Here is a 12,208-nt window from a genome sequence, read left to right as displayed (position 1 = left end):
GTGAAACTGTTATACAATGTTCGCTAGAAATAAAAGAAAGGCTTTATAGATTTATGTGGGACGAGTGCAATTCAATTTTTTGCATCTTAATCAAACCAACACAAGAATAAAAACCAATGCATGATTAAGACATTTTGATTTTATCACATAGTACAAAAATGTTCACACGTGTGCATTTTACAATAAGCATGTTATATTATAACCTCATGTTTACACGTGTTTCCTTTCTGAAATAACTTAATGAAGTCGTACAACAAGACCAAACCAACTCTCATTTGTTTAGAATTCTGTCAGTATCCTCATTATAGTTAGAATAAAGACTTTGTTTGATGATGAAAGGTTTCTGTTGTGATAAAGCGTGGCTATGCATGGCTTTGCATACAGCTCCTATGTGAGGGTGAAGGCTTCACGTCCACACTCTTAGATGGATCGTGGCTCTCTAGACACTCCACAGCAAACAGAGGAATCACCTGCACACAGAGACCGACAGAGAAGTTTCACTCACACGGATGTCCTTCCATCACGCCCTCCACTGGTAAGTCAAAGAACTGCTGTGTGAATTACACACACACAAGACATCAACCAATCACTGCTTTGGCGTTTCATGATCAGCTCACTGAATCATAACATCTGATGGGTTGAAATCAGGAGATCAGGGATTCAATGACCTTGGAACTCTGGGAGTAAGATAAGAACATGTTTAGAAGATAGTCTAATTCTTCATAAGCGTATTTTACTATCCTGCTAATGAGCTTTTTTAAAAGTAACAAGCATATTTCTAAATGTGCACTGTGTTAGTTGAATGGCATCCATTTAAATTGATTTCATTTCTTAGTTGATTTGCTAGTGGGTCATACTGTGTTAAATCAAACAGTTTTAGCTGAAAGATGTCGATCATTCATTTTCTGGACAAAAAGTATTGAAATGATGAAGGAAGAATATTAATTGAGTTTTCAAGATGGGATCAAACTATTATAAGTCAAATAATGGGAACAAAAAACTGAGCAAACCTTCAAAAGATAAAAGTCATTCTTTGTTTTAAATCAGAGACTGTGATCTATCAGTTGAATCTGTAGTATTTTGCAATCCTTGATGGTGACAGTTCACTTCCTGTGGTATTTTTCTTTTAATTTGGCATGCTTGTAACTCAAGACATATTTAAGATATAATTTTACTTTAGAATATGGAGATATCTTTAACTTCATAATAAGTTTGTGTCTAGTGGTATCTTCACCTCCACTGATTTACTGTGAAATGATTGAGATCCTGTTGCTCTGCCGCTGCCAGAACGTGGGGCGTTGAGCGAAGTGTTGGGCGGTAGCGTCGCTACAAGTAGTGACGTTACTAGTTGAACTACATTTCTCAGTAGCCTGGTGGTGTGGCGTCGCTGTTTTCTAAAGCTGAAAACTGGAAATACAACTGCCAAGGATCACTGTTCCTGGATCAGCAAGTGACGCCACCACCATACACGGGTCTGTCTGACATCCAATTGGCCACGCTGGGTGCCACCCCAAAATTTGATTCGCTACTGATGTTGATTGCCATCGGATTTTACCTCTTGTCGTTGAAAGAAGCCTTTATTTTCAGGTTCGGCAGCAGAGCAGTGCAGTTACATACGCTGATTGAGAGATGGGTTCAGGATTGGGTCTTGGGTTCAGGATTCCTGAACAATTTTCCATTGTGCAAGTTAACGTCAGGCACCACAGACAACATGTAATTCATTCGATAACAGAGATTCCTAACCAGCGTTTCCCACACAATGCATTTACTTGGGCGGTCCGCCCAGGCATATTTGGAGTCACATTTTTTTTATCCATCCGTGCTAATGACAGTATCAGTGATAGAATAACTAGTGGATAAACAGCGCTTATGCGTCTTCTCTCCTTCCTGACTTGTTTGGTGTGAGTGGAGCGTGGCCGTGTGCGCGTCCTCATCTTCCGTGTGTGCGCGAGCCCTCGGCCTCTTGTATTTAACTGTCACTTGCATTTAAAATCAAAGAAGCCTTCGTAATACAGCCGTGTTCAGACTTGACTTCTTTTTTGAAGCTGCTAGCGTCTGTTTTACATTATAATCCTATGGAATAAACAGTGTTTTCAAAAAACGTCCTGAGCACTTTTTTAAACGCCAGCACCGGCGTCTTTTTCTGCAGCTCAGAGTGTCTCTTGAGGTTGAAAAAAGTTCAACTTTTCTGAAAAAAACACCCTACGTCAAACTCCTTTTTCACAGCTAACCAATGACAGAGATCTGTCGTTTCCATAACAACATGCGAGTAACGTGATAGGTTGAAAAGGTTCAAGCTCGATAAAATGAAATGGAGGTCAAAACGCCCGTTGGAGGATAGTTTTGTATAAATGTAAGTTTAATTTTCACTTTCAGCAACTTCTGATTGCATTTCTATCGAGAAATGAGTATTGTAGTGTTTAAATATGTAATTAGTTATTGCAAAGACGCTCTCTGTATATAATTCAAAAGACTTCCGTTACGCTGCCTATGTTTCTCTGGGCTGCCTTAGTGCGCAAAGTCATGGCGTTCGGCTGCTATTTGTAACCAAACGCTGCGAGCATTTTTTTTTTTACTAAAAAAGCGCTTTTGTCAACTTTTTCTTGTCAAAAAAAGTGCTAACACTAACACGACGTGATGACGTCACAAATATGCTAATTAGTTTGTAATGTCACATATTCATTAGTTAATTAGCTAATTAGTTCGTGACTTCACAAGCGCCAAATGTCTGACAAAATCCTATGGGAAACACTGCTAACATACAATATGTTTACATCAGTGTATTTACAGAGAAAATGAATAGAGACTTTGGAAAAACAATGACATCGAGGTGAGCAAAATGCCCTCCAAAATTCAAGATAGAAGCCGCGTGCATTCGAAGCTCTCTTGCATGAAGAAATGCGCAATGCGCGTTTGTAATATTGATTTGCAACATATATTGGCAAACAGCCAACTATCGTCTAGGGCAGGGGTGTCAAACTCGATTTCATCCCGGGCCACATCAGTATTATGGTTGCTCTCAAAGGGCCGGTTGTAACTGTAAGACTATATAAATGTATCCACTCTTTTATCACACTGCATAATTACATCTGCATTTAATTACTCCTTTTGGTAATAACTCAATTAATACCTAGTTTTGACAGTAAAAGACCAGTAAAATAAAGTGTATTCAAGTGTACAACTATTGTACAGTTTATTAAAAAAATAAATGATATGTTTCTGTATAAACACATAGTCGGTCTGCATAGTGTTTCTTGACAAGCTAACATTTTTAAAGGCCTTTGTGGTCAGGGCACACTTGCTCACATATCTTCAGCATACACTGCTTTAAAAATGTACCTTCTGAAAAACACTTGGTAACTCGGGCGATTTCTTCAGCCACAATAAAGCTGGCTTTCACGGCTGCATCACTTCTTGCAGAAGCATTTGCAAACAAATTCTGCCAAAAATGTAAGTTTTTTTTCAAGTCTTGTACCTTTTGTTGCTTTTCTAGGTGGCTAAGGTTAGCATACTTTGCTCCGTGTTTGGTTTCGAAGTGCCGACGTAAATTGTACTGTATTCTTTGAGCACAGCCACCCCTGTTGAAAAAAACAGTATAAGCTGGGTTAGGTATGTTTTGATGCTGGTTGGACCATCTTAAACCAGCTATGGACCGCACATGACCAGCTAAAGACCAACTAAACCAGCACAAACCAGCATCAAAACATACCAAACAAGCATATGCTGGGTTTTTTTAACAGGGATGGCCTCCTGGCAAAGACGACACACAGGCTTGTTTCCATTAAGCACAAACATGTATTTGCTTTCCCATCCCTCTTGAAATAGCCTCCCCTCTGCATCAATTTTTCTTTGTTTGACACGATGTGTCTAATTAATATATATATATATATATATATATCATATCACTCACTTATTACACCGCTCGTTGGAATGCTTGATTCTGATTGGTCAGTCGCGACATTTGCAGGTTCGTTATTCCCAGATAACCTCTCAAAACTAATAACACAGGGTAACCCTGACGCAACAAATCATTTTGACAGGTTTTTTTTGACAAATTAAAAATAAATATGTCTTTTAATAACATATATGACATTATATTTACAAATTATTAAACCAAATTGAATGTTCGTGACATTTGAACGTTGTTTCTTACCTGAAAACCGAAAGTAAACAGCTTTTCCTGTTAGGTCTACTTTCAGTAAAAATGAGCTAATAAAATATTTCAAATTCACATTTCATGTCAAGTTTTTTTCTCATGTGGCAAGTATCCCGCGTAATAAGCGGGATAATGTACAAGCATCCGGCTGTTATCCCGAAATAAGCCCCTCCAGTGTGAAACAAGAAACAACCTGATCGCACTGGAGGGGCTTATTATTATTATATACGGACACTGCCACCTACTGGCTAGATGTCGTCATCGCGCAGGTAATAAAGTTGAGTTGCATTTTCAGGTCGTGGACATAAAATGTATAATAACACTACAATAATTTGTAAACTCTCGCGGGCCACATAAAATGAGGGGGCGGGCCGGATTTGGCCCGCGGGCCTTGTATTTGACACATGTGGTCTAGGGAATCAGCTATCGCCGATAGGTCTGAGGATCGTCGATACACGATAGTATCGTCTATCGGAACAACCCTAAACTGGACTAGACTAAACTAAACTAAACTGAAATGAACTGAACTGAACAAGACACAGTAACTACACCACACGAATCAAAATGAACCAGCACCAGACAGAAAACACCGGGGCATTAAATAAGGGCTCAAATCAAGAGGGGAACAGGTGTTGGGCATGAAATAATTAACAAGCAATAATGAGGAAACGAGGGGGCGGGGACAAAGACGAGACCAGAGAGAGTGCATGACATGTCAAAACAAACAATGCCATGTCTCTCTCTACACTAAACATGAGGTTCTGCCACAAGACCAAGAAACACATGACATGATGAGGCAGAATCATGACAGCACCGCATTCACAAAGTTCATCATGATCAACCGCTAACAAAAAAAGGATGTAAGAAAAAGATTCATTGTGCAGAGTAACCTGAAGTCATTGAGTGTTTTAGTGATATTGAATGTTCCATCATTTTATATACAGTGCGGGAAATAAGTATTTGATCCCCTGCTGATTTTGTAAGTTTGCCTACTTACAAACAAATGAAGGGTCTATAATTTTTATGGTGGGTTTATTTTAACTGATAGACACAGAATATAAAAAAAAATCAGGGGAAAAAATGTTATATAAAGGTTATAAATTGATTTGCATTTCAGTCAGTGAAATAAGAATTTGATCCCCTACCAACTAGCAAGAATTCTGGCTCCACAGATTGGTTATGTGCCTATATGGACCACAGATTAGTCCTGTCACTTTAAGAAAGTACTCCTAAATCAGCTTATGTATATAAAAGATGCCTGCCAACAGAATCTGTATCTTCCAGTTCAACCTCTCCACCACCATGGTCCAGACCAAATAGGTTTTAAAAGGATGTCAGCGACAAGATTGTAGACCTGCACAAACCTTGACTAGGCTACAGACAGAAGCTTGGTGAGAAGGAGACAACTGTTGGTGCGATTATTTGTAAATAGAAGAAATACAAAATAACTATCAAATGCCTTTGGTCTGGAGCTCCCTGCAAGATGTCCCCAATGGGGTAAAGATGATCATGAGAAATGTTAAAGATCAGCCCAGAACTACACGGAAGAAGCCTGTTAATGATTTCAAGACAGTTGGGAACACAGTTAGCAAGCAAACCATTGGTAACACGCTATACCACAGTAGACTGAAATCCTGAAGCACCCGCAAGGTCCTCCTGCCCAAGAAGGCCCGCCTGGCTCGTCTTAAGTTTGACAATGAACATCAAGATGATTCAGAAAAGGCTTTGGCGAAAGTGCTGGCACTGCTGTGAGACCAAAATGGACTCCTGTGTTTGGAGGGAGAGAAATGCTGACTTTGACCCCAAGAACACCATCCCTACAGAGAAGCACAGTGTTGGAAACATTATGCTTTAGGGCTTTTTCTCTGCTACAGGTATACAGGATGACTTCACCGCATTGAGGGGCTGAGGGACGGGCCAATGTACCGTAAAATCTTGGACGAGAACCTCCTCCCCTTAACTAGGTCACTGAAGATGGGTCATGGATGAGCCTTTAACATGACAAAGACGCAAAACATATTGCCAAGGCAACCAAAAAGTGGCTTAAGGAGAAGCGCATTAAATGTCCTAGCCACCCAAAAACATATTATGCTCGGGTGCCGTGGAAGAGAAGCATTTAATTCTATTGATGATGAAGCGGAAGGATCATCATCCATTATTTCCGGGTTGAAGTGGGAAAGATCAAATTTCCGAGAGCACGTGAAGGCAGCATTAGATCTGTATACTCGCTCTTAAAGGGGCAGCAGCATAATAAAGATCGCTGTTTATAATCTTCATCAATCAACAAAGGACGGGCCCAAAACACTCACTGATATAAAGGAATCGTGTTCTCCTTATTGAGTTGTTAAGATAAAGAAAAAAGTAGCATACAATAATTTAGTTGTTAAAGATGTGCTTTAAATACACTTTACACTTTGTGTTGAAATGTATTAGCAATAAAATCAACAATCATTATATCATAAACAATTATTTCTATTAATTTGGGATTGATTTATTCATGTATTAAACACTTTTTTCTTGCCTCACACCATGATTCTGGCACTGCTAAATTAAGGGCTGGTGCAACCTCGCTGAAGTGTTAGTCTAGAGCACTGAATAATAACAATTCATGATTTGTTTTCAAATCTTGCAGTCCTCTGTAATGGTCGCATGTTGTTTTATATTTAGTACATGTGTGATGCTCCTCAGACTCAATTCAGTTTAACAACAAAACAGCCTTAAACTTTTTGGGGCGGTTTCCCGGAGAGGGCTTAAGCCTTGTCCCACACTCAGAGGTGGACAGAAACTAAGTAAATTTACATGAGTACAGTACTTAAGTACACTTTTTGAGTATCTGTACTTTACTTGAGTATTATTTTTTCTGAGTACTTGTACTTTAACTTCACTACATTTGAAAGACAAATATCATACTTTTTACTCCACTACATTTATAAAAAGGTCCAAAAGTAGAAAATGGTTTCTATGCAGCGGGGTTTCCTGTGTGCGCAATTTATCTGGCTTGCGATCTTCCAGGACCTTTTACTGTTGCCAAGTATTTCAGTTTTTCTATGCTCGCGGTTTTCCGGCAAGCTGTGAATGGCCATTTGGAAGATTTTTTTAACGCAAATCTGGCAACTCTGGGATCTTCCCCGCTAAACTAATGTAAACGTAGGTGCTGCTACATCATTGATAGCGCTCTAAAAAGGCAAATAGAACATTAAAATACGAAAAAGGCACATGTTAAAGTGTGGTGTAATCATCTGTGGGTTACGATCAGTCAAAGATCGTAGAAACATTGTCATGAAAATGATCGGCATAACGGCTAAACGGTAAATAAGCATCACATATACACCTTGAGCTACACGTGTGTGTTAACTTCTGATCTGCTGCTATATCATTTAAAGCGATTTGGAAAATGAATGATGTTTTTACTGAAGTAACTATAGTTGAAGTATTCCTGTTGAAATAAAAACAATAGAACCCTGCCCAAAATACAACAGAAAATGTAATGGATTTAATGGTTATAATGGGAATTGTACTATGGATACTTGTTGTCTACCTGTATGTGATGGATTCTATTGATGGGATGGTAAATCCTATTGGAATAAAACCCAAAACACACTACAAAGAGGAATTTAATTTAAAAATCTCATTCTAATTCAAAAATTCATTGTTTTTTTTTCAGCAGGGATGGTATTTGCAGTAAAACCACAGTATCCACAAATTTACCATTTTCTATATATAGGAACCATACTCCAATTAATAATCTTTAGTATAACCACAGCAACTAAACATACCATAGTTTCATTATACTAGCTCTAGTTTATGTTTGTAGTTAAATTATGGTAATACAAATGGTAATAAATCCAACAAACACATGGCTTCTACACTTGACTATTTACAAGAACCTTACTACTTACTGGTAAATTGCTGCTAAAACTGGTTAAGGGAATATAAAATAATTAGGATAATTAGGCTAAATGGATTATATCTAAACTAAACATACATGTGCTAAACATATAAAGCTCTTAAAGGAGTTGCTCATTGCAAAATTTGCCCCCATTGACTTTCCATAGCAGGAATAAAAATTACTACTACTCCTTTAATACAACTGATACTGTGAGCTACTCTGTGTATTCAGTAGGTTGCTTCAGAGGCATAAGGTATACGACAATAAAACAATGCACAACTGACATAAAGGACATTTACTTTTAATTAGGGCTGCAGCTATCGATTATTTTAGTAATCGAGTATTCTACTGATTTTCCATCGATTAACCGGGTATTCAGATAATAAGTACTTTCCCTTTATTAAAGAGCAACACTAAATATACAAGAGAAAATAAGATTTCACATTTACACACTGCCTCCAATATTTTCGTCCGTCATAATAAATTCGGACCGGGTTCGATTTTCTGCGTTTTTCGCATCCGTCAAGCATTTTGAGTGGCCTTTTTTAACCATTCAGAGACACCGTACAAACAAGAGCCAAATACGAAAAACGCATAAGACAATTTCGGACTGTATATGTGCAAAGACCTTCAGAATGAAAATTCTGTCATGAATTACTAATCCTCTAGTCGCTTCACAACCGTAAAACCTTTGTTCGGCCGAGAAACTGGTTGGAGCACAATTTTGTAAAAGACAATTGCTGTTTATAATGTAAATAGAATTCCATTACGCTATCTATGAAGCCTGTCTGAATCTGTTTCTCAGATTCGTGCACAAACACAAAGTCATCGCCTGATTGGGCAGCGACGCAGCCTGTTTCATAGACTGATAGCTGACGCTCATCATAGACATGTGTGACGCTTTTATCCAAAATATGTCGCACATATGTACTTGACATATTTTATGTCATGGTTTATTTTATGGTTTCATGGTTCAGAAGATAATTGCAATTATTTATATTCATTAATCACGTCTAATCTGTCAGTGTAGTATCCTACTTTACGCTTGACGTTACAATCTGCCGCCGTTATACTTCTGCAACACTTTCATGGCACACAGGTTAAAGCAGTTAATCCTGAACTGTTGAGTACAGAAACACTTGAACACTTACCTGTGCAGTGATGAGCTTTTTGCTCTTTGGTTGACTGGTGTCAGGGAACTCCTCTCCAAAGCACAGGTCCACCACATATCGCGGCTTGGGTCCCGTGCCCTGCCGGTGATTCTGTAACTCTGCAGAGAACGCATGCAGCCAAGATTGTGAGTGGCGATGGAAAATCACCCAAAAGAATTCGGCTATAAAACACAGGCGCCCCTGCACTTCTGCACCTTGTGAAAAGATGGTCATATCTAGCAGCTTGCAGGTCCTCTCTCTCTCTAGCTTGTTGGGATTCTCTCTGTGTTCGGCCAGCGGACCGTCCCAGTACACCCGGCCCTGGCAGAAGCGTTTGATGAAGACGCCATCTGGAGCCACCCACACCAGCACGCCCTTCTCCAGGTGGGGCAGCAGACGGCTCATTGCCTCAGTGATGCCTGGGGACAGGGGCACAATGTCCGGACCGGGGAAGAAGACTTTCTTGGCTTGACACGGCCCGTAGATGCGCTCATTCCCAAGTGGAGCACAGCCCTGCAGGATGAAGCAGCCGTCTTGAGAGGCAGATACGGTGCTGTGCACCAGGTCACCGTGATAAAACAGACGCACCTCCAGACGGCAGTCTGCAAACACACACAACACTAATCCAAATCCTGAATCACTTTTGGACACCGATGTACACTGAAATCAACTAAAGTCAAAAGTTCTCATTTCTAAAAAGCAAATCTTACTGCCACTAAATATAAACACTTTTAAGGCACATCGTACGCTAGACTATACATCTAAATTCAAAACAATTATTCTGAATTGGACTTAGCGCAGCTATGAAATGCAAGTTGCTGTGCATATGTGCAACCAGATTTTGTTTTGTAGGACACTTTAAGATTTACTAAAAAGATGCCACTTGCTTTTATCATGTAAACAAGGGTGTGTGTGTGTGTGCGCAGAGAGAACAGCCAACAGCCAGTCGTATGCCTGTACGCCCGGAATACACTCCAATGGCCATTCTCAGTTTGTTCCTTCAACATATCTATCTCAAGTGCCCTTGTCTGGTACGAGAACAGGCTATTTTGTCACTGTTTAAGATTCACACACTTTCAAATATTTGCATATTACAGTTTACACCAGGGGTGTCAAACTCAATTCCTGGAGGGCCTCAGCTCTAGAAACAGGTGTGGGTTGGGTCTTAACTGCGCAGAGCTGTGGCCCTTCAGGAATTGAGTTTGCCACCCCTGGTGTAAACTGTAATATGCAAATATTTGAAAGTGTGTGAATCTTAAACAGTGACAAAATAGCCTGTTCTCGTACCAGACAAGGGCACTTGAGATAGATATGTTGAAGGAACAAACTGAGAATGGCCATTGGAGTGTATTCCGGGCGTACAGGCATACGACTGGCTGTTGGCTGTTCTCTCTGCACACACACACAAAGGGTGAAACGTTTGCCCTGCGTGGCTATGCGTTTTTTACACGTTATACACATTAGTGTTTGACCTCAAAGAAAGACTAACCCGTCCATCCTCTGTTTGACTCGCCCAGTGAGCTGACCTGTTGAAGGTGAGGAATAAAGCATAAGAATAATGAACAGAAAACACCTTCAGCTTCTGAAATGTGTCCAAGAGGCGAAAGTGAAACCGAATGAAGAGTGCACTTGGGGATTTCCACAAGACTTGTCATGTGACTGTACCTGCATTGGCAGATGTGTTTCTCTCAGAGCCCCGTCCTCTATTACCTCCTCATTTACACACATGTCTAAAGAAGGGAACGAGCAAGTACGTATTTACGTAACAAGTTAAATGTTTGAAATCCAAAACAAAGTTTGCAAAAAACAACATTTGCCAATGTACTTTTGAATGTAATGTTTCTTGTCTGACATTTATTCTAAAGCAACAGAGGCTTAAAAATGAAACGTGCATACATGTGAAAGAATTCAGATGAACAGAAGCCGAGGTCTTTATAAAGCTGTACCTGCCACTCGTCCAGTGTCGTCCAGGATCCGGTACACCTTGTAGGGTTCAGAGATGTCCAGCTGACTGCGTTCTGGAACCTCCTGGAAATCTGTGCTCTTGTTGAGGGCACAACGCAAGCGGGTTTTCCACGTGGAAGGATCTGCTTTGTCTTTGCCCTCCTGAAATTTACCTTTGTACATGGCCCATGCCTGAGACACAGTTCAGAATTTCAATGAATGTGCAATCAGCCAGTAATAGAACATGTCCACAGAGACAGAGAGAGAGAGAGAGAGAGAGAGAGAGAGAGATGCACCTTAAAGAGCGCCGCGTCCTGGTTCTGTCTGTAGTCCTGTTTGGCAGCATGCTTCCAGGGAATTTTGAACATGCTCTTCTCGCGGTTTTCCCAGCTCAGTCCAGGGTATTTCCCACTGTCTATCTGAGCTATGAGCCATTCTCTCAGTCTCATGTGTTTGGACAGGTCTTCCATCGCTCTAAAACACCGTCGGATGACATAAATTCACATAGACAGCAGCAGCACACAGGGTAGAAGAAATGAAAGCTTAGATCAACTCGCAGCGGAATGTCATCACGTTTAAAAGCGAAAGTAAACGTATGAAGTGAAACACTTTCGGTTTCCTGTTGAAAGCGTCGTGTTGTCGTCGTCGATTTGTGCTGCATTACACAAAGTGCTCCGGGGATTTCCACTGCCCAGCATGCTTTAATAATAATGAGAGTAAATGCAGAAATCATGAAAGTATCGTTTCATACCTCGTTATTATTGCACGTCTCTCTGTGGAATATGTCGATATGATTCGTCAGTCCAAGGTCTGTTATGACTGCTAAAAATGGTCATTCGCTAGTTCTCAAATTCAAGTACTACATTTACTGGAAATTACTACTATATCCACAAGTATTCATCCATGGCAATTTACTGTTTAACATTTAATAAAAACATTTGGATGATATAGATAGATGCATATGTCCCTTACAAAAAAATAACATGGCTATGTTTTTGTGGTAAAAGTGTAGTAACCATGTTTTTTTTAACCCGTGTAAAACAATGGTTAATTTTCGTAAGGGCGTGA

The 12,208-nt window shown here is 39.9% G+C and overlaps 1 protein-coding gene across 2 annotated transcripts; it reads right to left on the bottom strand.

The window, feature by feature from the left end:
* Positions 1 to 119: 119 nt before the first annotated feature.
* On the bottom strand, positions 120 to 11,989 carry irf10 (interferon regulatory factor 10). Of its 2 annotated transcripts, XM_057319117.1 has the most exons (8): positions 11,437 to 11,989; positions 11,143 to 11,332; positions 10,862 to 10,926; positions 10,686 to 10,722; positions 9,412 to 9,798; positions 9,197 to 9,315; positions 3,476 to 3,578; positions 358 to 470 (listed from the first exon to the last, which is right to left on the bottom strand). In XM_057319117.1, exons 1-7 carry the CDS (start codon positions 11,608 to 11,610, stop codon positions 3,504 to 3,506), a joined length of 1,047 nt encoding a protein of 348 aa, XP_057175100.1. In that variant the 5' UTR covers positions 11,611 to 11,989; the 3' UTR covers positions 358 to 470; positions 3,476 to 3,503. The 2 variants fall into 2 exon arrangements, with proteins under 2 accessions (XP_057175099.1, XP_057175100.1); XM_057319116.1 differs by lacking the exon at positions 3,476 to 3,578 and having other exon boundaries at positions 120 to 470; positions 11,437 to 11,961.
* Positions 11,990 to 12,208: the final 219 nt, after the last annotated feature.

The sequence above is a fragment of the Triplophysa rosa genome, linkage group LG21 (assembly GCF_024868665.1).
Source record: "Triplophysa rosa linkage group LG21, Trosa_1v2, whole genome shotgun sequence".
NCBI lineage: Eukaryota > Metazoa > Chordata > Actinopteri > Cypriniformes > Nemacheilidae > Triplophysa > Triplophysa rosa.
The sequence above is the reverse complement of the archived record's forward strand: the minus strand, read 5'-3'. Positions and strand labels throughout refer to the sequence as shown.